This window comes from Falco rusticolus, chromosome Z, assembly GCF_015220075.1.
Source record: "Falco rusticolus isolate bFalRus1 chromosome Z, bFalRus1.pri, whole genome shotgun sequence".
Lineage (NCBI taxonomy): Eukaryota > Metazoa > Chordata > Aves > Falconiformes > Falconidae > Falco > Falco rusticolus.
Genome location: NC_051210.1, coordinates 68,996,937 through 69,023,128, shown reverse-complemented (window position 1 = coordinate 69,023,128; position 26,192 = coordinate 68,996,937). Strand labels below are relative to the sequence as shown.

Below are 26,192 nucleotides of genomic sequence, written 5' to 3'. Positions count from 1 at the left end.
CTGGCTTTGCGTGAACACAGACTTATTTTTTATTTAAACTCTTGCTCCCCAGGAAAAAAGTAAGGGATTGTTTAGCAGCTCAAGGAGAAAGGCATACTCATATTTATGGAGTTAGTTTGCATATAAGGTAAGAGAATATTTGGATTTAACTTTTCTTATTACAGTAAAAAATTCAGTTCTTAGTAATTGTCTACTCCAGCAAAAGATTTACTGCAGTCAAGATTTTCTTGTCTGTGTCATAATATCAGCTTAAACTGAATGCCAAAGCTAACATACATTTCTCTTGTGCCAGTGCTTCCACATTCTGATATCCTAAAGACATTACTGTCTATTAGTCTTTAGCATTTTTGCAATGTTTTTCACCCTGTATTGTCTACTGATAAGAATATATTTCAAGAGTTCCTGTGACCAAAGGGCTGTGTTAAAAAAAAGCTATTTCAATTTGAAAAAAACATAAGGCTAAAAAATAAAAATGGCAATAAATATAGATGTTATTACAAAGGCATGTTCCTTTCACATTTCCAACACATTATAGAGGATGTTGGCAGACTGGTACATGTACACGAAGCTTCTCCACATGTATGTTGGTGTCTGCAACATATCAGTGGAGAACTCAGATCTTCCACTCCCAGTACAGGAAAGATGCCATGATACAGAAGCACCTCACAAAAAGTGACGTGTATCTGCCACTAGTCGCCTCAATTCAGTACGACTTAATCTACACAATGGCTTGAGACTTCAGGATAAGGAATACTGAAAAATAGTAAAGGAATACTTTAAGAAATTACACCCAGTATTCAGCACGCTGTAATTAACATACCCATGTGCTTACAATATATGCATCCTATTGAAAACACCACCCCTGAAGAAGAGCTCCAAAAAGGTTGTTTGTAGTTTCAAATTCTATTAATTGCTTTAATGAAATACATCTCCTTCTTATACAAATCTCACCCTTCTGGTATTTTTACACCACCATGACTACAACATTGCTTCCTTCTCCAGGTACTGTCAGAAATTAACTATCTTTCCACTAGTGACCAGATGGAGAAAGGAATGCATCAGACTGCTTTCCCTCTATTCTCCCTCCTTATACCTTTCCCAAATTACCAGTAAGTATATCCCCTAATCCTGGCTTTATAAGCTACAGTGATGCGGGAAAAAATTAATGTAAAGGGGACCTGTATAAGTACTGTAATACAAATCTATACTCCTCATACAAAAAAAAATAATCTCAAAACCTATCTTTCTCAAAAAAGGCAAAAAAACCACCCCAACTTAAAAATCAAGATACAATGCTGAGTGAGCTGAGAGGTATTTGTTTTGCGCAATAAATCAGTGTAGATCAGAAGAAAGAATTCACTGAGCTACAACTAAACCTCAATTAATGTATGTTAGTACTCCACGACTTCAGGATCCATGTCAGACATCTCAGCTGTGACCTCGTAGCATCCTTTCAAAATGCCAGATTCAAAAATTTCACTATTATATAGTATTAATTTTCAAATATAAAAGTGGTAATGATGAACCCATTTTTACAACAGTATCCTCTTGCCTGCCCGCACCAACACCCCAGAGCATGTGCTGCAGTGCTGCGTGTGAAGGGAAAGGGGCTGAGCAGAGCAGTACCAGCACCAGCTCTTTACCTTCTACCACAACACTCACAACAGCTGCAAGGACAGATGTGCAGTCACAAATACTTCTCAACCGCATGCATAATGAGGACTATTTTAAGGTTAGGACTATTCTAAGAAGATACACACTTCTATGCATACTCAGGCGTTCTGCAAACTGCATGACAGGAAGTGAAACAAGCTTCTCTGACCTGGTTCTCTGAATTTGTTCTATGTTCTCTAGCTGTAAAGAACTTGGTGTATTATAAAAGCTTGCTCCACTCTCCAACTCTGACCTATTAAAAAAAAATAAAATCTAACTGATGCAATGTTAGAAGTGTTGCAGTGCCAAAGCCTTGAAAATGAGTGCTGCATGAAAACAAGCCATATTCCTAACTCCCCACAGAAAAAAAATCCAGCAGTGTAAAACTAAAAGAAATGGGAATAGAGTAGAAAGAAGAGTCTTGTGGGCAAAGAAATGGATTTTAAAAAAATGAATAAAAATATATATGCCTGAATTTCCTGTATAGGATTACTCAAAGCAGGATAATCCCTCTCACAAGAAAGCCATCGAACTGCAACCTCTCATCATAAATGGTAGCAAGGAAATGTAACAGACCAGCCAATATCTGAAGGCAGTTTACTGGGTTTGTAACTAGAGTACTGCGTACCAAAAGTACAGAAGTTGAAAAAACATGTATGGTGCCTTGTAGTGCAAGAACAACCAGGGGCAGTTTGAACTGCATTCAGATTTCCAGCTAAAATAACCCTTCTTCTGTCCACACACATCAGTTTTCATCTCCCACCAAAAACTCATTTTGGGCACTTCAGCCTATTTTACATTTCCTATGTTTTTTCTTATATTTGAATGTCCTAAGCAACATTTCACACAGCTGTGAAAACGCTGCTTTCACTCCTGTTCTCCCCACCCTTTGCAGGTTTAGGGAAATTACTTTCAATATAACATTCTTCATGGTTATTGTTAGTTATTTGTTCTCCCTTTCCAATTTTGTAGCTTTCTTGGTTGTGTTGTTTTAGTGCAAAAGTTTCCTTGAACTTTTCAGCTTAAATTATGTTTATGCTGAAAATGTTACCGCTAAAATATCTGTCTTGTGGGCAATGCCCTTCCTATCAAATAGTAACGATAAAAAGATACTTTACTGGGTTCATGGAAAGAATATATCTTGTATATCTATTTTAAAAGCTGGATTCCATCCTTTAAATATTTAAACAAGGTAAGTGCAATAAAAATGTGTTGTCCTAGATAGGAAGGAAAAAGGCGTGGTGGAAGTCAATGTAGTTATGTGTGTTGTCAGAAGAGTGAAAGTACACCTTAGTGCTAGACACAGAATTTGTTCTTTTGCCCTCAAAATTGTTAAAAGACTTCTACAAGTTTCATCATTCTGTATTAGCATGAAATCTGAATTAACAGATACAGGAAAAGAGATCTAACTTGGTACTCATCAAGAACATAGATGACCCAAATTCCCCATTCTACGGATGCAGACAAGAAAAATTAAGGAGGTCTGCTTGTTTAGCAATACATTCCTTCCTGTTGTTTTGTCCCTCTCAGACTTACAAAACCTTTCTGTGAAAAGTTTGTGTCTGCCCTTTTTAATTAAAAAAAAAATAGTATCAGCCAAAGATGACTCCCAGGCAGATCTAGTCAACATATCTCAAGTATACTGGAAGTAGTCAAAGGCAACAGGTTGATGTTGCGCTCCAGATAAACGGTAATTTGCAGCTCTGGGAGCTTCCTCTTTGGTGGCTCAAGCAAAACATTCTACAGCACACAGGGATGAAGAGATTACCAAAGTCTCCAAGCTGATAAAAGCTTCAAACACCAACAAGCCCTGCACAGCCTGATGAAGTAAGGAACAGAAATTTGCATTCTTATGCAGAAAAAAAGGAGACTTGGAACGTCACACTACTCTGGCAAGACACATAATATGGCTTTTGAGAGTTTTTTGAGTAAAAGGAGATAATTACACTCTGCTCTATCTCTGCCTTGTCAAGATGTTTATAGGTATTTAAGAAAAGTGAGGGTGGTCAGGATAGACTGGCTGCCCTTACTGGGAACACTGGAAGCTGATGGTGAGCTGCATTGACTAGCATGAGAGATTCATTCAACATCTCTTAAAAAGAAGTCTTCCTCTATACTTGTTGTTCAAAGATTCTCCAGGACCTGCACTGCATATTTCTGGGACATCCCACCAAGACCAGAAGTCACTGGTTATGAAAGATTAATATTTGAGTTTTGGAGAATTAAAACACATTGGCCAAAGAAGAGCTAACATGACGTCCTAGCCAATCTTTCTCCCCTTGTAATTTGGGGATTGGAAGGATGGGAGGCTAACTACATCACCCCTGAAGGCTATGGACTGAGAAAGAAAAGCATGTAGTAAGAACTCTGGAGTAAGACTCCACCTCAAGCAGAAGGCAGAGTCTTCTGCAACTTGCTGTTGCTGCAAAGAAGCACATTTATAGTTGGTGCTACTGCTAGATAATGTGTCTTGTAAAGACACTTGCCAGTTTCTGCAGATACATGAGCAGTCTCCCTAGGCATTCAGCAGGTCTCAGTGTTGCACAACTACGCATGAAACTTGTAACAGATGGACCTGTTCCAGAGCTAGAAGTCTTCCCGGCAAGAGGTTAGGAGTGGAGAGGGAAACAATTTCCTCTATCCTTCTCCACTTAAAAGAGGCTTCATCTCATCAACTTTTCAGTCCCCAAAAGGATCTGCCCCAAGTTACATGTAGTTACGTCTCCTGATAGGCCCACACTTTGTAGGGATGTCCAGATATGCTCCCCAACTAAAAGGAATGCATCAATCACTACCTTTTTGGCATGTCTTAGTAACACAGCCTTAAGCTTCTGGGGTCACAAGGATGCCTGACTATGGCACGAAAATTTACCAACATGAAAGAAGGTATGTGGCTGAAGACACCATCTGAGTCCTTAGTGATGTACATTCGTAAGTCCGCAAACATAATCATAGAGTATAATTCTAGCAGCACCAAAAAATGATCCTTTATAGCCTTTGTGCAGAAAATAAGTAGATGCCTAATAGATGGTGTTTGCCAGAAGACACCAAACAAAAGTGCAGGCACAAACAAGGGTAAAATAAATGTGGATAATCACCCATATAACAGTTCTTGATGACTCATCTTCCCCAGTCTTCTAGCTGGCTCTTAACAGTGAGACTATGTCCCACAATAATGCCCCATGTGTTACACTGGAAGATTACTAAGGAGCGAGCTCAGATGAAATTCTGTCTTTCCTCCTTTTCTGTCCTCCACTTCCAGCAGGATACATGGAATGAGGGCAACATGAGGAATGGGAGTCAACCAATGAAGAGAAAAACAGATTCAGCTCATAGGAAGGTAAATAAGACAGAGGTATAATGTTTATTTGACCTATTAATACTTGAGACACTGTCTTCGGCCACCTTTTCTCTTTCCTTTTTCCTAGGGTATTTTCTTATCTGTCCTAATGGTAACTGCTTAATGGAAAGCAGAAAAGAGACAGAAGCTCTATGAGGGAAGGTGACTGAGAAAAGAGGAGGAAAAGTATGGGGTGCTCACATATGTTAAGGCAGTCCTGGTCAGGAGAAGGAAGAGGTAGGACAGAAAACAGGGCAGTGGGTCACAGCCCCCAGAAACCACAGAAAGGTGCTGTCTCACCACCTTTTCACCCCACGGCAAAGGACGAAAGAAACTGCACTGAGTCTCCCCGAGCTCAGCAGCCTGAGACTTCTTCCACTTTGAGAGGAGAAAGAAAGAATACAAGGAAGCCCACAGCTGCCAGGAATCACAAAGCCCTACGTGCAGGTTGGCATGACTGAGCCTTAAACTGCCTCTGCTCCTTCTCTGCAGTGTTTGCACTGCACTCTTCTCCCTCTGCTGCTAAAGCTTTCTTGGGCAACCCTGTCCTCCCTGCTCCAATAACTTCATCTCAACAAACTTCAGCCTCACAGCAAAATGGCAGTATTCTATCGCTGTCATTCTCCTCCAGAAACGATGCTCCACTCCTGTAAGAATGAAGGTGCAATCATATAGGCCAAGCCCATCAAAAAGTTGCAAAGGCAGATAGTTTTTGAAAAGGACAAGTGCTGTACATTGCATGGTTACATCAGTAGCAAGGTCTCCTCTTTCCACGTTCCTATTTGCTATGAAATGGCATATTGTGGGGTTTTTAGAACAAATAAAACAATCCTATTCAGAACTTTTATAATTTACCATATTTTTCCTTCACAGTGAAGTTATACGGTATAGACTTCATCTGATAAATCATGAATGTGTCATACTTCAAAAGCCTCCTGGCTGAAAGCTAGGTTTAGCTTTTACTGTCACTTTTCTAAAACCAAGTTGACACAGTTCCTCGACCATGCAGAGTTCTATACCTATTTTGTCTTTCTTTGTAATTACAACCAGGAAGTTGTCACTACAGCTGATTTCTCAGTAGTTCCATGTAGTGCATAGTTTAGTACAATTTGCCCTGCCAAAATCCCAAATAACCTCCAACTAAAATTAGCAAGATGATCTGGTCAGATTTTCAGGGATTTGCAGTTCACACAGTGTCACCAATTTAACAGTGTAATAAGGCATGTGATTTTTTACTAAGATTTTTTTACTAAGAATGGAGATGAGTAAACTGCTTCAATTAATCAACTTAACACTGAAAATATCTTATATACCTTGCCTCATTATTTTGGCAGCTTGCCACGCATGAGATTTTACCTAATTCCGCTCTTCTCTCTTCCCCAAGAGAAATGAGTCATTGGTGACCTTGTATTTTACTTCTGAAAGTACATTTTGTTTGGGATGTTTAAACAATTCCTTATGCATATACAAAAACGACACACAATGTAAGATATTCTGAGCATTACCCTGATCACAACTCTGTGTAATACATGCTTTCTTCCCAGTCCCTTGTGAACTTCTTCAGTTACATTTTAGCTCTCAATCAAGGGATTGTCAAATTCATGCCATTAAAACCACTTGGCACCTTATAATACGTGAATAAACTTCTCACTTTTCCGCAAATTTGGCATGCAACTTCCACCTGACAGTAGCTTTTATATAAGAAATATAAAAATATAAAGCACATAACATATATGTATATATGAAAGTAATAAGGGCGGAATTAAGCCATAGGAGTTACATATGCAAGAAAAACAGGGAGTCTGTGGCAAAAATGGCAGACCCATTCTGGTTTTAACCGAAACATACAATTCAGAGCAGTAACTGAAAAATGAGATAACCTTAAACTTTATTGTATATAACATTTATCAATCCTGCCTTAAATTCAAAGTATTTAGTTGTTAAGAACACAAGAATATCTTTTGTGCTTTAAAACATGGGGTGCAGTAAGTTTACCATTGCATCTGATGCCATAGAGTAGCACCTTACGTGCAGACTTGGCAAATGCAAATAGCCCATTAGGAAAACCAGGATATTACTTTCAACAGAGCTAAGTAACAGTGCACTCATGCATCATGGCCAACAGTTCAAATGTTTATCTCAAAGCTATTTTCTCCTTACTAATGTGTAGCATTCTAACATCAAAGAACTTCAAAAAGAGCACAGAGACTAAAAGTTCAAAAAGCTGGTAATGCCTTTTAAGCAGTCAGTCTGAATCTATGATAATCTGACAGTATGCTGTCAATCTCCGTTCAGATGACCACTCAGGTGATTAGTAATTAAGGTATTAACTGTCACTGCTCAGTTTTTACTGTAAGCAAAACCCTACTGTTCAAGACTATCGCATTCAAAAAAATTGCATATTTAAGTCTCAAAAGCAGACAAAGCCCAGATGGAAGTAGCTTATTTGATACAAGTCAAACCACATGCACAGCTACCACAAGTAATGGACTTCATTTTTAGCAAGCATAAATTCAGCCTATTGAGGTGGCAAGAGATAGAATGAAAATGTTGATCTCAGGTGTTATTATAGCCAAAATCAGTTATCCATTTCATTACCCAAAATTAATTAAAAATAGTAAGTTGGTGCCCATTTCTTAACCTTTCATTTTAAATATTTGGCTATGCTGACAACAACATAGTTTTTGTTGCAACACAGATCTTGAAACCATAGGTCTGACAGCCTGCGTTAGGGAAGTCTTACCATAAGCTAACCTGAAACATCCAAGTCTACTGTAATTTGAAATCAGTAAGCAACAAGATACCACAAAGTCACAAGCAGATGAAAAAACAGCTATGCAGAGATACTGTATACTAATCACAACTATTTGAGAATTTACTGAATCAAGGTTTAAAATAAGGACCTCCTGATGTATATGGAACAAACCAAATATAAACAATAAGGCAGCAAAAATTTAATAAAATGGATTTTAGTAGCTTAATGAGATAGAATCCTCTAAATATAAAGGGCTTATAATAACATAGCCTAAAGGACGCATTTGAAATACAAACAACACAAATATAAGTTACAAGGGAAGGTGTCAGAGGTTGTATTTTAGCAGCACATCCTCCCACCATGATATCTTTCACTTATCTCCCTGGTTCACAAGCTCCAGTTACCCCTGCAGCAAATAGTGCAAATACCAGAGATACTGGATATTTGTACTGCTTCCCTTTCAAACACTTTGCCTTGTTTGGCTTGGCAAAAGAGTAACTACTCTTAAAGGTGCCATTTCACTAGCTAGGACATAGTACGTGCAGTAGCATAATGCACAGTGACAGTAAATTTAGCAGGATGATGTTTCTAACCAGGGTGCCTAAGAGCACCCCAGACACTACTGTACAACCTGTCCTTGGCAAGCCCTTCAAAGGTCAAAACAAGGACTTAACCTGCCAGCAACTACATGATTTGAACAAGGATTTGCAGAAGGAATCTCCTCCGTATTACACTGCAGAACAGAAAAGTGCTGTGTGAACTTGTGAACATCCTACTCCTTTAAAGCTGTTCCTTGACACTGCCAAGCATTTCTAGGCTTTGCTGAACCTTCTTGCCAGCTAAAAGAGAGTTGGGAAGAGGGCTTCAGGACTTCCTAATTACTGCTTCCTCCTAGATATAAGTGAAGCACTGTCTCCACTGCTGCTATTTTAGTTATAAACAGATAGCTCTGTAACACATTTTGTGGTTCACGTGTACTGAAAGACATGTGACTTAATCCATGTGGCTGCACTGTTCTCCCGAGTAGGCTGGCTGCCTAAGTACTTGGCTCCTTCCCTGCACCAATTTTACAGGTTGCCTGCTAACCCACTGCAGGATGAGAAAACCTAACCACAACCAATTACCTCCTGTTCGCTGGAAGAGCTGGAGAAAACAGCTGCAGTCAGGAAGATGAAACACAGCAGGTCATTGATTGCAACACAAACACTGCAGCAGCACCAAAGCAAAACACCCTGAATCCTGAGGCATCTTGGAAAGCGGCAAATTATTCATCCCACAAAGCACCTGACATGTCAAGATTACAGAAACAATTCACCTTTTTGCTGCAGGGTATAGGATTGCTGTGCTACTTTAGTTTTAAAATCCATTTCTTAGTATTGCAATACTTGATAGTATCACAATACTTTTTGCATGGTATTAGAAGATGCTTAAATGGTAACAATCACTGTAATGAGTTTGTTAATGACAACATCTGTACTTCAACCTAGCTCCTTACACCCTACCAAACTATAGCAGCTACATTCCATGTAATAGTAATACAATAAATAAAATCAAAATATGAGATTATATTATTAATTTCATTTCAAAATAATTATACTGTTCAACATGAGAGCAAAAGCAGGATTTTGCAAACCAGATTTTATGAAAAGCCTAGATGCCCTTGGGCATTTTCAAATCATCACACTGTTCTGTGAGAAGCTTACTGGACTTCCATGAATGTTCATGGAAAATTAGTTTCAATAAAAAAGAATTAAATTTTGCTTTCCTGCCAGAAACCAAATGTTTCATATCCAAAGAATTTTCAGGGAAGTTGGCAATATTTCAAGCAAAATTAACTCTTAACCTGTAACACCACCAACTACATGTAGAATACAATACAAAATGTTATCTCCTCCATTCTGTTCCACAACGCTGCTCTCTTCACTCTTCCTCACATTCAAACCCTCACCTCCCTCCCAGGAACATTTGTACAATCTCTCTACATATATGTGTGTCATTCAGAAATAAGAGTATGAGGAAAGTAAATGATCTCTAAGTGATTGGTCTCTCCACTCAAAATTATTTCTGTCTTTTTCTCTCTCCTTTTTATTATCCAGCAGAAATTGTTTCCCACAAGAGTCTAAGGAGCTTGCATTTGACTGCGTATGTCAAATACAAATAAAAATCATATCTGTTATCCAATGAATGGGCAATGGCAAGCATGAAGCACTGGAAAAAAATGAAGGTCAACATACTGTGAACTTCAGTCTCAGAAGCCTTATATATATATATATATATATATATATACACATATGTAAACTAAACCTGTGTGGTTTTAGTAGCATTTTGGTTTTAACTTACACTAAATACAGCCGGGTTAAAAACAAAACAGACTGGGAGCTGTAATGATGCAGCTGAAAACAGCACAAAGCATTATTAGGTAAATCCCATTTAATTCACTTCTTTGGCAAGGCTGAAGGAATTGAAGCAGCAAGGTTTGACATCTATTTTCATTTTGTATGAAGAACAAAGTTCTTTATACACAATCAACCTTCCTGACTCACATAAACTTCTCTTTTATTCTAATGTAGGTACAGAAGAAAAGTCTGCTAGTGACTGTCCCCTCTGCCCCGCACAGCTCTCGTTCTGAAATTGGATAAAGGTTGAGCTTCTGCAGGACAGATGGGAGACTTCCAACCCATGGAAAGGGCTCATAATTGTAAATGTTAATGATGTTCTGTGAAAACAATACAAAATTCTCATTATTATTTCACGACAAATACAGCATTCAAAAGTAAAAATTCACAGAAAATGTGATAACACAGATACTATCATGTGCTGAAAGTAAGCAACATTATCTAAAAAAACCCACAAACAAACAAAAAAGAACAAACTGGAAAGAATGCTCACACTATCTTCCTGAAAAACTGGGCTGTATAACCTCAGTACATCCAGCTATGAGAAGACTCCTCTTTCACATGACAGTAGAGTTGAGAATAAGCTCCCTAATCAAAGAAGATTTGCTAAAGTAAAATGCCACAAGGAGACATCAGTCTTCCAATATTCTTTAAATCTACATGAACTAGATTACACTGGAATTATTATGTTGCTGAAGGTGACATTTAATAGGATAAGTCACAAGGTTAGGGCCACCTGTAGATGCTAGTCATCCAACAACACTACAAGGAACAGAACACCAGTCTTATTGACCAGGCTACCTTCAAATACAAGTTATTATATCCTGCATGTAAGTATTTTTATTTAATGTCATTTCTATTTTATCAATGCACTTCTATTTTATCAATTCAATTTTTATCAATGCACAACAGAAATGGCTGTGGTTATTCCTCTATATGATGATCGTTAGGTATTGTGGAGTCTACTGCAATTAATAGCTTGTGTAAAAATTAGCCCTAATGAGAAGTTGAGAAATTATATAATATTATAATACTAATTATAATAATTATAATAATGAAAGAATTATCCTCACTGCCAACCCCACATGAATTTCTTAACGGGTAAACACTTTAAAAAGTAAATAAAAAATTTCAAGACCCATTAAAAAGGCTCTCCATTCTTTCATCATAAAAATTCTCCACTGTTGTGTGGTCTGGGGTTTGGGGTTTTTTTTCCAAGTAACAGAATTACAGCAAGATGGTCAGAAAGCACCAAACTGCAGTTTAAAAAAAAATAATCCCTATTTTAAACTTCACACACACGCAATAAAACCACTGATACTACATTTAAAGCATCTAACTCAGAATTTTCAGTTACAGTCAACCAGTTAAATATATATAAATATGCATAACTGCAACTGTTTACACCAGTGACAACTACTCCCGGACAAAGCTGAGTATACGTAGAGTACCATACTTTCTGGGCTTATTCCAAAAATTAGACTTTCAAACAAAGCTGTGTGGTTAATATGAAAACTCTTACTATGAAAAGTAAGACTTTTTCATATATATCAGCCTTTTCACATGAACAGAGTATTTAGTCCGTACTTATTAAACCACCAACATATAAATACCTACCCTGCATTATTACTGACTGCCGTTATTTCCTTCACTCCAGTCTTCAGTAAACCCCCGATGAGGTTTTCAGGAATCCCACACAATCCAAAACCTACATAAAATAAAAGAAAATTTAATATGTAACAAGTGTTTGAAAGAACATAGATTAATCAGAAGTCTGAGAACATGCACTGTTTAATCAAAAATCTTTTCTGAGTAGAACAAGTTCCTTAGTTGGCTAAATAAACCAACACTTCTGGAAGGAGATGTACCCTAGTACTGGAATCTCCCAGTCACTAGATGCTTCCCAGTTTGAATGAAAGCCACTTAGCCATCAGGGGTCTGTTCACACACAAATGGCCTTTGGAGAAGAGCTCCAGGACCTTGGCTCTACTGATGTGTGTCCTAATCACTGTGCTCCTTATTCCTCCTTCTACCACACTAACCTTCAGTTTCTTGCTGCTCACAACAATGTCAAACAGGAGAAGCAAGTTCTCCCATACAGCCTAGCCCATAGTAAGATGATAAAAATCTGGGAATCTTAATGCTCTCGGGAAGATGTGTAACTAGAAGCCCGGTAACCCAGATCTCCACCGAGGCTGAGGTGCCTCACACTCCTACATATTATGCAAGAACTCAGTATGCCTAAGATGAAATACCATGCCACATTCAAGGCAGCTAAGTCTCAGGCCAGGCTCTAACTGTACAACTACTACTGTTTCCTTCCCAGCCACTTAGCTTCAGACATTTTGTTCCACCAAAAAAAAAAAATAAATACAATCATTCTTCCTAGAAGGTATTTTACCTCATTATACATATCCAGTGAGGTTTCCCATGCTTTACATTACATTCCTTACTTCTTCATTACAAAAATCACTCACAACATACTAAATAGAGGCATAACTTTTCTTTCAGTAGATTCAATGACATGAAATTGTGAAAATCATCTAGAATATTCAAAAGCTTGAGTCACAGTGAAAGCCAGTATGACACAACTTCTTAACTTCTGGAAACACCACTATAACTCTTTAGTGTAACGTAGATAAGTATTACCTACACTTCCTACAGCCAGAAACAGATTAGGCGATTTGTTCAAGGTCACAGAGACCCAGTGACTACGCAGGTAACAGAATACAAAGAATGCTGCAATCAGAATAATCCATCACATTTTACTTCTTCACCATCTGAAATATCAGTGCTAACTTGAAAAAGACCAAGTGGATTTTCTGCATTCAAACTGTCACAAGTAAGCCTAACACTTCACTAGTGGGGAAAAAATACTCATTATTTTTCTGAGGCTTTTTTCCTGCCCTAGAAACAAACCGGGATTTTCTCCCTGAAGGAGTCTGCCCCTCATTAGCAGGGTAGGAAATCACTTATTTAATATACCCACACAAGCATATGGATTCACTAATTAATATTAAAAGCAACACAGTAAAATGATAAGAAGTATCTCATTAATAGAATGTGATTGCATCCATAAAGAATTTAAATATTTACCACCAACAAGTATAGTTGCCCCATTGGGTATATCTTTTACAGCTTCAACAGGATCAGTGTAAAATTTGCTGTTGTGATGAGAGCTGGTAGAAAAATAGCATCCAGAAATCTGGAACAACATTAAAAGAAACAAACGAATGAATAAAAAGCATTACACAGTAACTTTATAATGAAGACCAACCCTCTGGCTAGATAAGGGCAGAAATATATATATAAAAAAATAATCACTAATGTAAACACTAAACATTGCTGGTGAGGGAATGGTTCAAATCTCCAAAACAAAGACTCTGTTGTCTGTCTATCCCCCACATCACCCATATTTTATGACATTCATATGTATTAAGAAGGCTCTAGGCTTTATATGAGTTGCATCAATTTGACAATATCCAAACAGTTTTTAAATTTCCGAATTCTATCCTAAACTGTTGACAAATTGTGACTTACTGTGAACAGATTCAGAAATGCAATTCCTCAGCATGAGTTAGAGCAACCCAAAGGCTGCTCTAACCTATATATTGCTACTTGTAGCTTCAAAGATATCCAGACAGTAAACATAACCAGAAATTACTGAAGCAGAGAGCCAAAACCACCACAGAATTTGACTGGAGGCCAAGGAACAACATGAAGTACAGCACTACGCTGGCAGTACAGTAAGCACGGGCTCCCTTGAATGGAGTGAACATTCCCCCAGATTCCTAACACAGTCTTAGAGTCCTTCGTGTTGTTGAAGAACAGCCCAGAATCAGGGAGCCTCCAACAAACAGATGAAATAGGGAGGGCAAGAGGGTAATCAATACAGTTCCCACACTCAAAATGAAATATCACAGTGCAAAGCCATTGCACAGTCACCATCATAACTCATCTATTATATTCTTAGGTCACAGTTACCTTTTTTTTGTTTATTTTTTCCCCTTCTTGAAGTATTTCCCACTAATACTACCATGCAATAATAGTAATCAAGTACTGTCAATGCACCAGGAGCAACTGACATTTAAGTCACGACATGGACACAGTCTCCATAAATTGACAGGATTTGGAAGTCAAAATACTACCTATGGTGTTTCCATTTCTAATTTGGTAACAGAAGTGAGAAATTTTAAAGTGGGAAAGAGGGAGAAGAATGAATAAATAAATAATAAATAAGTTAATCTACACATGTTTTAAAGACAATAGCCTAATTCTTCCCTAAAAAAAGTTGCCTTTTTTTTTTTTTTTTGGCCTTTATTGCCTTTTACTACCAGGGCAATAATTTTTAGCTCACTCTCAAGATAACACAAACTGCCTTCTTTATATAATTAAGGCTGCAAGAGTTTATACTGAATATTAAGAAAAACTTTCTGAATGAAGGCTTATCTCCTCCCCAATGGGAACACTGATGTTCCCCTGCTTTGATGGGCTCAAAAAAAAGAAAAAAAAAAATCAGTACCTGGGTCATAAGGAACAGTGAGTGCCAGGTGAGAACAGGTAAAAGACCCTTCCCCATGCTCAATTATACCACGACCGTTTCTTCCAGAAACATTTTTTCATCATTATAGTAAGACTGCCAAGAGTGTCCCTTCTGGGCACACTTGGTAGGCAAGCAACAAAATGACTACAGAGTGCTGGCAGGCTTGGGAGCCCTCGTACAACAGGGCTGCAAGCAGGCATGAGGGCCAGGGCCAGAGAGAAGCCAGGCCACTGCCATGTCCCTGTACCCACACACAGGGAAATAAATATTTTAGAGACCACACAGTGCCTTTTCTTTAATCTCCCCGACTACCTGCAACAGTGGGGAACAACAGAGCAGCAGGTACATACACACGCATTCCCAGGTTGGATGCCTCTGATGGGGGGTATCTGCCCTTCTACACCAAATACATTCTCCTCAGTCCCTTTCCCACCCACTCTGCCTTTTAAGCCATGGGCTTTCAGGGAGCAGAGGTGCCAGGGATCACCCACACTCCTCTGCACACCGGGGCAGCAAGCTAAGACCTCAGGAGCTGGCAGCCCAGGCTTAAGAGAGAAGGAACAGGAGGACAGCTAGCTCCTAGGATAATCATCAAAATTGAAGTAAATCTTACAGAAGAGCAAAATGCAACTTAACATAACAAAGACTAAAAGAGCTATGATTATTTGGCCATAAGGACACCAGAAAGAGTAAACGTGGGCATGAACAGGAGAGCAGATGAGCTGTTTCAACTAAAACAAGAAAAGCCACAGAAGCAATTCTGGCTGAAGAGATGAAAAATTAAGTTAGCTCTGGTTACACGTGGGCTGGAAACCCACTGAACAGCCACGTTTGGCAGAAGCTTCGCCCCACGAAGAGCAAAGCAAGCGAGCCAGCTGCACAGCCAACACACGTCGGCCGACAGCCCTACAGGGAGCTGTGCTCACCACCCCGGCCCTCCCTGCGACACCTTGCAGCCCACCCCCCGGGCAGGCCGACGCGGTGACACCAAGATGGAAATACACCGTAACACACCGCAATCGCGCTGCGACTTCAAACGCGGGGGAAATAAAACAGCCCACCACATTACACCCCACAGCCAAACCTCCAGGCCGGTCCCCCAAGCTCACGGCATCCCGACCCGCCGCCGGGGCCGGGCCTACCCCGGGGCCACGCTCTGCCTTCCCCCCGCCGCCCGCCTTCCGCAGCGCCCGCGGGCCTCCGGCGGGCCGAAGCCCTCCCGTTCGCAGAAGACAAAAGCCCATCACTTGCCGCGGGGCCACAACACCCTCCCGGGGCTGCGGGCCCCGCGCGCCTCGCCCCCCCGCCGGAGGCGTCCACCCCCAGCGGCGGCGGCCCCTCCGCGGCCGGTACCCAGCCAAGGTCACCGCCGCAGGGGCGGGCGGCGGCGAAGGCCCGGCGGGCAGGGGGCCGCGGAGGGGGCGCGGCCCGCCGGCGGAGCCCGGCCGCTACAGGGGCAGCGCGGGCGAGCGGCGGCCCGGCGCTCCGGCTGCCCCCGCCCCTCGCCCTACCTGAGCCCCGGCGCCCCGCGCCCGCGCGGCGGGACGGAGGATCCGGAGGCTGAGCGGCGGCAGGAGGAATTTGTACGCCGCCATCTTCGCGCTGCGCGGCTCCCGAGGAGGGCGGCGGCGGGGCGGCGGGCCGGGCCGAGGCGGTGGCTGCCGCTGTCCAACGCCGGGCGCGGGAAGCGGGAGCGGGCGGGACGGCGGGGCGCGCGGGCGGGGGCGGGCGAGGGGCTCGGCCCCGACGGCCACTGACGTCGGTCGCGGCCGAGGCGGGGCCGCCGGAGGGACGAGGGGCCGCCCACTGAGGGGAGCCGGCCCGCTCCCCGACACCGGCGGCGCCCCCCGGGCGGCGGCCCAGGCCGGGCGGCGGGAGAGCTGTCCAGCCGCCCCGCGGCTGCCGAGCGCAGGGAGACAGGCCCGGGCGCTGTCCCACGGCGGCAGGGCCGGGCCGGGGGAAGCTGCCCGCGCTCCCGGAGGCTCGGGGGGGCCGAAGCAGCCCGTGCTCCAGCCCTCTGACAGCCCTTTTGCTCTTAGGAACCCTCAGGCCCACGGGCAACAGGCGTGGGCAAACCCACCGCTGCTGCGGTCACTTCAGCTGTAAAGGGCGGGGGGTCCCTGCGTTCCTCCTGACGCTCCACTGCTTCCACAGACGGACAACTCCGATGCACCATCACAGACAGGCATCTCCCCGTGAAGTCAAGGTGGCTTGAATACAATCCTGTCCTATCCTTACAATCCTGTCCTTTGTGACCAAGGACTAACAGCACAGGAGCTACAGGAAGGACAGGGGCTTTGAGTGGGGAAGTTTCCAGTGTGCAGCCCTCGGGGTGAGCCCGCTCTGGTAAGCACATGTTCCCTGCAGGGTGCTTGGATGCCATGTTTGGGTGGGAAAATGTTACTAGAATAGATGTATACTTGTTTAAGCAGCCACGTGATGTGAACTGCTGGCATTGCTGCTGCTGCTGCTACAAGGAAAATTCAAAACATGCCTCTGCTGTTACTTACACTTTCTAAAAATACCCCAAATGATCAGTGCATGCCCTAACGATGCCCAATGGAACAGAAGGATTCACAGAAAAATGTGATAAGCTGTTTACATGCAGGAAATGAGAAATTCCCCTCATGCACATGACAGAAGGTCACACTTGCAAGTCCTGCTGCTCCTCGTCTTGCTTCCAGGCTGTCTCCAGGGCAGCTACTGGCCTCACTGTATGTAGCCATTGTGGTATGAATACACAGCAGGATAATTTACAACGAGGAAGCTACGGTTTTAAGAGCATGCTGCCAGTCTCCAAAGCATTTGTGCACACTCAATTTTATTCAGAGCGCTGGTCCGTGGCCCCTGCCATGCTGGCCTTTTTTGCACTTTAAAAGCTGGTGGGACCTGCTGTTACAGTTCACATAACAGACAAACCTTGCAGACGCCAGTGAAGCATGGTGGAGACACCGCTGGTGTCAGGAAGGTTTCAGGTTTGGTTTTTTTTTACCCCCCTAGGTATTCACCCGTATTTGGCTAGAGAGTTAAGTGTGGGGCATTTCCAGGTGTAAGAAGCTACAAATGACAGGGGCTTAGTGAGGTGAAAAAGTAACAGCACAGCTTGTAGTCTTCCAGGGCTAGGCATCAGCAGAGAAGTTTAACCTTTCTTTCAGTTCCATTTGAATTTGGCATGAAAATTCAGTTATTGAGGCATGAAAATCACATATGGAGCCAGAATAAAAGGGAAAGCTCATTAAACTTTGCAGCAGCTGTAACACACACAGAACACCTAAACTTACCTCCAACATGTTAATAGGCCCCAGTTTTGAAATGAGCGGTTGGTGCTTAAAATACTGAAGTATTTTTCATCTTAATCATTTAAGACCACTTGAAACTCATCTTTGGATAAAGTAGAATTAACCTGATTCCCTTGACACGGGATGGAAAGCCAAAGAAAATTGAAAGATTATTGTATAGCATCTACATCTTCCTGCAAGAATGGAGTACTACAGGGAACACAGATGAAGGAAGGATATAAAACTTAGAAAGCAGACCTAAAGGCATTAGATAACTAGAAATATACTCCAGCTGAGAACATAAAGATAAGGACAAGCTCCTGTGGTATACATTCAATGATTTTAAGATCAACTCAAAGTGTTTACAGGAAATGTGTTTACCTAGGGAAAGGCAAAAGGGCTGCCATCTGCATCACCAGTGGTTACACTAGTAAGCTATGTGAACGTCAATATTCAACTTATTAACAAGGTTCCTGTGAAAGGAAGGTCATTACAAAGAAAAACAGGTATTTACAGGTCTAGTGAAAACTATATATCTTAGAAATCAGCAGGGATTTGGCAAACAAAAGTTCATACATAAGTAAATATAAATACCAAAGGCAAAATTAAATTGGAAAACAACAACCAAAAAAGCCAACAGAAAGTCATCTTCTAGATAGTTATGGAAATGTAAAGCAGATGAGAGAACAACAGAGCCAAGATTTTTAAAGGAAACAACCTGTGGAGCTGTTGAGGAATCCCTTTGCTGACTAGCCCTGGCAACATATTCTCTTCGCAGTCCTAAGCTTAAAATCAAAGGGGATATCAAAATATGAAAGCAACCTGAAGCTACATAATAAGGAAGAATCAACAACCCTTTGACAAGAATGGTTCTTTATCCTTAAAGGACCTCTTCAGCAGGCAATAGAAAGTCCACAAATATTTTTGTTACAATGAGTATCATAGCAGAACACAGGAGCTCACCTAATTAAGAAAATAAAAAAAAAAACAACTCAATTGGTTAAGGAGGTTGATATCATGGGAAAAAAAATCTCAGGGGATTTTGTTTGTCTCATGCTAGTCCAGTAACGTCTCATTTTTGAGGCAGAATGCCCTGCTTTCATAAAAGCAATACAGAAGTTTCTTTATCATGTCAGACTATCGTATCATTATTACAAGCAACCTTGAAGAACTTAGTAGAAGTCACTGAATATTTTATACTTGGTCAAAAATGGAAAATTCAAGTTACCACAGTAAGTTACTCACTTACTAACCTTGACAGCACTGAGAAACAGCCACTGAAATACCAGCAGTTAAGTCAATTGTTGAGTGGTTGCTTCAGTTCGGTACTACTAAAAATAGAAAACTATAAACTTTCTGACCACTGTAACTGCTGCACCTCAATTCAAAACCACAGTACTTACAAGGTATAATTATACAATACTTAAAACTAAGGTGTCATTTTTGTTTAAATAGAACCACAAAGTCTGTTACTCACATGATCCTTGGCACTTCTATTCACGTTCATATATTGCATGTATAGTAACTGTTATCAACACTGTCTAAATTAGTTTAGTGTAATAACCTTCAACAGTGACAGTCTGTACATCTACTAGTTCTGGAGAAAGGATAAGTGAGTTACCATTCCTTTACAGCAGGACAGAGGGAAAACCAAAATACCTATTCAGCAAGTATTTGCAGATACCAGCTACACAAGTTCCTTATGTTTGTGTCTTGCTATTTATAGAGGCTGGTTTAAATTCTTATTCAGAAAAACCTACTAATCTCCTGCTCCTCCTTTTTGCCAGGATTCTTTTGCTGCCAGGTGACAGAACAGGGAAGTCTTCTACCCTCCACCGCCCACCCCCATCCAAGCTGAAAGAACTGGGTTATTTTACACTCCACACTGATAGTGTTGTAAAAGAGTAAAAGTAAACATAACAAAAGGGGCTATAGAAACAATAAACAGGAATCCTGAGCAGCTGTCACACATTGCAAGTCAGTTCATGTTTGGTAGCACTACTGTAACAGGTTTTTCCAGGTTCTGTAATGCAACGTTACATTAATAAGCTGCACAGGGTACTTTCAAACAAACCTCACAGCAACAGAATGTACTTTACACTCAGAACCTAGGAGGACTTTGCAAAACTACTAGCAAATAAATCTTTTTTTCTTGTATTTGATACACAACTTACAAAAACAAATATAGAGCCTTAAGATGATAATGCAGAACTTTGTTTGCAGACATTGTACACAGTAAATGGATCACACCCACCCACCCCTACCTCACTGCAGCTAGTGCACAGCAGGACTACCAGGCAGCCACCAGAGCTGGAAATGAAGAAAAGCAACACCCACCTGGTGCACAAGTTTTGCCTGTAACTGGTTTCCTCTTTGAAACTTGGACTTTGCCATCCATTTCAGGGGTGTGGAGCTTTATTGGCAAGCACCACTTCTTGGCTACAAGAGTCTAACATGCAAACTCACGCATGCAATTCAAGTCCTTTTAATTATTTTATCATCCACAGCAGCCAGTTCCCTGTGTGCACTACAAAACCAAGTGCAAATCTATTCTCATCTGAATTGTTTTGCCAAATTCTTCTAGTCCATCCAGCTGCTGGAGGAACAGCTGTCTGGAGTTCAGAACAGCTTCCCTCCTACAGTGGGCAGCTCATCAGTGGCTTGGTTAATATTCTCAATGGTCCAAAACTTACATATCTAATAGGAAAAGCAGACAGTCATTTCCTGTGACATTTCATTTCTCAGTCACAATGAAACGAACAGAATTAGTAAGGAAGGTAACTTGACTTTCACATGGGATATATAGCAAAATCTGACTCTGTTAGAGTTAAATTTTTTATAAAATTTTTTATAAGGTGATTTAAAATGAATGCCTACCATTCATTCCATCTTTTTAAAAGGCCTCTTAGAATCAGTTAGTCTTAGAATACTGGGTTTCCTTCAGCTGTCTCCTGGGTTTTGTAAGGTATATTTTTCTGATTTTAAACCCAGTTCTACAAATGCACACTCAAATGGAGCTTGGAAGCCTGCTAAGCCTAAGCAGCAGGTTCCCTGCATTTACAAGCGCACAGCTGCTTGTTGCAAAGCTCTTGGCCTCTTGCTCTCAATTTCACCAGCTCCAAACATCTAATCAAAGATCCAGATGGTTTGTTTCAGGGGCCAGTTTGAAGCCATACCCTAACAGTTCACTGAAGACTTCCATACTCTGCTTTTGGGGTTCTGCAGAATTTCAGGAAACACAGTAATTTCAGATTGCCATCACTACCATGAAACATCCCAGGTATAAACTGGACTACACCGAGCGCACTGGTGACACCCTCCTGAACTCTCAAACAGAAAGGACTTCAAGGTGTTTTAACACTTGTCCTCTCCCAGCGTCAGTGCCTGTCCTCACTTTAAGACTAGCAGGCCCCAATGAGGCGTTATTTCTGCAGGAAGTTTGGCATAGCATAAATACCCATAGTAATCAGACAGGCTGGGTTGAAAGTAATTACTATAGGAACGACAGAAAGATTCTCAGACTCCCATATAATTTTAAACCACCTTTAGAATGTATAATTCACATGGCTAGATTATTTATCAGAGTGATAAACACGATGAAGGTTGTAATTCATTTAAACTGTTAATAAATTCAAGCAAGCACTTCCAGAATTTTACTTAGCTTTCAAGTTATCCACAACAGGAAGCATAAAATCTGTCAACAATCTTGGATTTGCTGTTTACCTCACAGGGTAAAACCTTGATTATCACCACCATGATTTGCTTCTCCAGCAGTTGTGCACCATAGGAGAGGAACTGCCTGTGACAAGAATAGTTCTTCAAAATCAGTATACTACATTTATTTTCTTATGTCTTTGAAAGATAGGGTATTTGGTTGAACATATATGTTCAAGAGGGTACTCTTGGCAGTCACACTCCCAGGTAGCAGACTTCCAGCAAGCCAACCAGAACACTGCAGACACCTCACATCCTACTCCACACAATATACAAGAAATGTGAACTTCTTGCCCTAGCAAGGACAGCACATGCACTTGCATGGTTGAACATTCAGCTGTAGTACAGGAAAAGCGGTGGGAAGTCTTTTAACACAGATGAGCTTCCCAGTCATGTTCATCTGAAAGATAAAATTACATGAGCACAACTTGAAAGGCATCATCATAAAGAGTAGGAAGAATCATAGAATCATAGAAGAAGGGGCAAGAGAGCAGAGCAGCTGTTTAAACTAGTACTCTTCCAAGTGAAACACTTGCCAAACTAAGGCATGACACCTCTGTCTTGCATTCTCAAGTACTTGTTGCTTCTTATCCATCCCATGATCCCTTCAGTAATGTGCGGTTTATTTCTTGAGCAAAACCCCAGAAGAACTGGAAAAGCTTTAATGCTAAGTGCTACATAGATTACTACAATATCCCGATTAGTAGAATTAATTTTGCTATGATCTAAGGGAATTACCTGCATAAAACCTCTTATAGTGGCACAAAACCTCACTAAAAGCTAGGTGAAAGTTCTCTGAGGGTTTGTTACACACTGCAGTTTCAGAAGCTAGTTACAGTCTCAGCTCACAGCCATCCAGATCAGCTTGATGATCTAACTGCAGACTAGGTCTGTGGAAAAAATGGGCAGCATTCAGTCAGGTAAGTGAGCTGATGTCTCACACCAAACCATCACATGACTCTAGGATTAATACAATTAAAAATGGGAACATGCAGTTAAGGTCATGAGTCTGGTAACTTGTTTGACCAAATGACATTACTTCTGCATTGGCCACAAGTCAACTGTAATAGTTGTACCCTAATAGTACATACCTAATAGTAATACCCTAAATTACATACACATCTATAACAGTTGGAGGCTAGGGTGAAGATGGCTGTAACTAAGTTATCCCAGACAGACACATACAGCAGCCCAAAAATTAGATGTTGCAGGCACAAGCATTCTTCTGGATGAAGGTGTCCACAGGTTTCCTTGCCTGTTGCAAGCAAACTGTTTCATGGTTTTTTTTAAAAGAAACTAGTTCAGCTCTCCCTTAAGCTGCAAGAAGCAGTTTCTATTTGTCAGTCTCTAATGCTCCCTTATTCTAGGGAGGTCACTTTTCAAGAGAGAAGTTCCAACAGAAAGATCAGTGCATGCCACTTCTACTACTCAAAAATCAAACTGCTAAATCATTTCGTATATTCAGAACCTATTTAAATGCAAAACTAGTACCATGTTGTCCCAATTGCAGGTTACCACATTATAAGAAAGCAGCTGGTTTATATTTTCTTAGGGCACCACCTGAACTATACACAGAGTAGAAAGCAGGTAGAACAAACAACAGTCATGCAAGGTTAGGCAAACAAAAATGTGACACATCTACAATGTCTGCTAATACTTGGCACTCACATGTCTCTCCAGAATCAATGTATTTTGCATCTATTGAAACAAAGATAAAATCACATTACAGTTCATCCTTATACTCTGATTTCACCTCTGGCATCAACAGTAGAAATATCAAATGCTCTGACTAGGTGTCGTAGTTTAACCCTAGCTGGTAATGAAGTGCCACGCAGCTCACATAATGCTGGTAATTAAGTGCTCACTCACTGCCCCGTCACCCAGAAGCATGGAGGAGGAGAATCAGAGAGGAATGTAAAGTCTGAGGATCGGGATAAAAAGTTTAACAACTGAGACAAAATAAAACCAAAAGCAAAATAAAAATAATAAGAACAGTTGTCATGAAAAGGAGGGAGAAGGGGAGAGGAATGAAATCCAGAGGAAGGGAGGACAGAAAACAAGGGATGCACAACACAGCTGCTCACCACCCGCTGACCGATACCCAGCCAGCCCCTGAGCAATGATCAGCTGGCCTCAGAACCCAACGCCACCCCCTCAGTTTATATACCAAGCATGATGCCCCATGGTATGGAATACCTCTTTGGCTAGTTCAGGTCAGCTCTGCTAGCTGTATACACTCCCAGTTTCTGGTGCCCCTCCAGCCTTGTCACTGGCAGAGCCTGAGAAACTGAAAACTCCTTGACTTAGTGTAAACATTACTAAAATTACTAACATTATTAAAAACATTGGTGTGCTATCTACGTTGTTCTCACATCAGACCCAAAACACAGCATTGCACCAGCTACTAAGAAGAAAGCTAACTCTTTCCCATCTGAAACCGGGACACCAGGTGGGCCACAAAACAGACTGGGAAGCTGGCCCATCCATTCAGTTCACCTCTTCGCTCACTAAATCTCATCAGCTGATGCAAAATGAAACAAGATGGACCTGAGGCAAACGTCAAACATTTTGAGCAAACTTCTATTAGTCAAACCCACAGAAGACAGATATGACTAAATGTCATTAATACAAATAAGTAAAAAGAGCAAGTACAGCAAGTATCTTGGATTAATTTTTATTAAGTGCTCCTTAGTTACTAGAGGTACCCCATAACAACGAATCCTCATCTCTTAAGACATTTAAATCACCATAATGCCCACCACACACACAGAAATTCTGATCAAATCCTGAATTCACGCTAACACTTCATAAAATGGAATCTGTCCCTAATTTCTGTAGTTTTGCTTTCATACACTATCAGTTTGTAATTTTCTCAAACAAAAAAACAACAGAGAGAAGTTGCTTCTCATCCTTACTAGCAAAAATGTACCATTACTACTTAATATTTTGCAAATATATCCCTAATTTAAGTAATTTACGAGAGAAAAATACATTTGTGAAATCTGTTGTACAGCTGAATAAGCCTATCTTATCTTTCCTAAGTCGACTCACATCTGTTCAGTTATAATTACTGCATTAAATTCAAAGACAGCTGCCTAACACTTAAAGTACCTATAAAAATTTATGAGGATCACACATTATTCATGCTTGCAAAATAAGGGCATAAATTTATTCCTGAAATCATAGTAATTCAGTGTTGTTCTAAGATGCTGTACAAACAGTACTATAATTTCTTGCAGATTCTGCAGGCCTTGAAGCATGCTGCTATAAACTCAAATTAGCCATGTACATCTGTATTAATATCCATTATGTCTTCCCTGTTCGTTTCAAAGACAAATTTTGACCACAGACTCTACCTGTTAGGAATCTGCTAGATAAGGAATAATGTCTGACATCTTTTGAGTCTTGTTTGAGCAGGTCTAATTTAGTCTTTCCATCTTTCTCTTTCCGTTCAATTTTTCCATTACTAACTACTTCCACCTCCACACATACTCTTTTTTTCCTGGTTTTTTTTTTTTTTTTAAACTTCTTTTTTAAACATTAAGATCCAGTTCAAACCAAAGCAAGCTGTAAGTAACCCAGTAATCATCACTAGGCTTAGTGACCTCTGGTCAGAGGACCAATTTGCTGAAAGGAAAGCCTCTTTTCTTCCATCTTTCTTTCTAGAGATCAAAACAGCACACAGTTGGAATGCTGAGGGGTGCCTTCATCGCAGCCTACACCTTCCTCACCAGGGACAGCAGAAAGAAAGCTGCTGATCTCCCCTCTCTGGTGACCAGCAACAGGACATGAGGAAATGGAATGAAGCTGTCAGGGGAAGTTCAGGTTGGACATTAGGGAAAGGTTCTTCACTCAGAGGGTGATCAGTCACTGGAACCAGCTCCCAGGGAAATGGTCAGGACACCAAGGCCATCAGAGTTCAAGGAGCACCCAGAAAAGGGTCTTAGTCATATGGTTCATTTTCAGGTAGCCCTGTGAGGAGGGAGTTGGACTCAATGATCCTGATCGGTCCCTTCCAACTTGAGATATTCTGTGATTCTATGAACATACAGAGTTCACTTGAACCCAACAAAATTTCTCTCTTGGCTGTTTTCTCCAAGAATTAGTAGGAGTTCACTATCACCCCACTTAGGTGCCATAGTTCAAGAAAATTTGCAGGACCTGCACAACTTAAAAGCTCTCGAAGCTGCTAATAATGATAGAAGCATATCAATCATTGCTGTGCAAAGCTCCTTTCTCTAGACAATTCTATATTTTCAATTAAAGCTAAAAATATTTTCCTAGTTTGAATAATACTAAATATACAGAGGAACAACACCCTTGTGTTTCAGTATTGTTTCTTTAACTTTCAGAAATATAAGATATCACAGAACTTCTCAAGAAAGGTAGATTATTTATATCCAAGACATGAGTTGTTCTAATATGTTCAATGTTTTCAGGTATTCAGAGATGTCAGGCTAGCCCAGTTTCAGTTATGGACATCAGGATGATTATTAAGTGGATACCACATAGG

General features: G+C 40.9%; 1 protein-coding gene across 1 annotated transcript in view; it reads right to left on the bottom strand.

Moving 5' to 3' along the window:
* Positions 1-16,409, bottom strand: part of OXCT1 (3-oxoacid CoA-transferase 1) — an 85,926-nt gene extending 69,517 nt beyond the window's left edge. The window contains exons 1-3 of the mRNA XM_037373736.1: positions 16,199-16,409; positions 13,241-13,349; positions 11,762-11,852 (exon numbers count right to left, since the gene is read on the bottom strand). Coding sequence (XP_037229633.1) covers positions 11,762-11,852; positions 13,241-13,349; positions 16,199-16,282 — 284 coding nt within the window. The 5' untranslated portion in view covers positions 16,283-16,409. The remainder of the gene's footprint in view (positions 1-11,761; positions 11,853-13,240; positions 13,350-16,198) is intronic.
* Between the last annotated feature and the right edge of the window lie 9,783 nt (positions 16,410-26,192).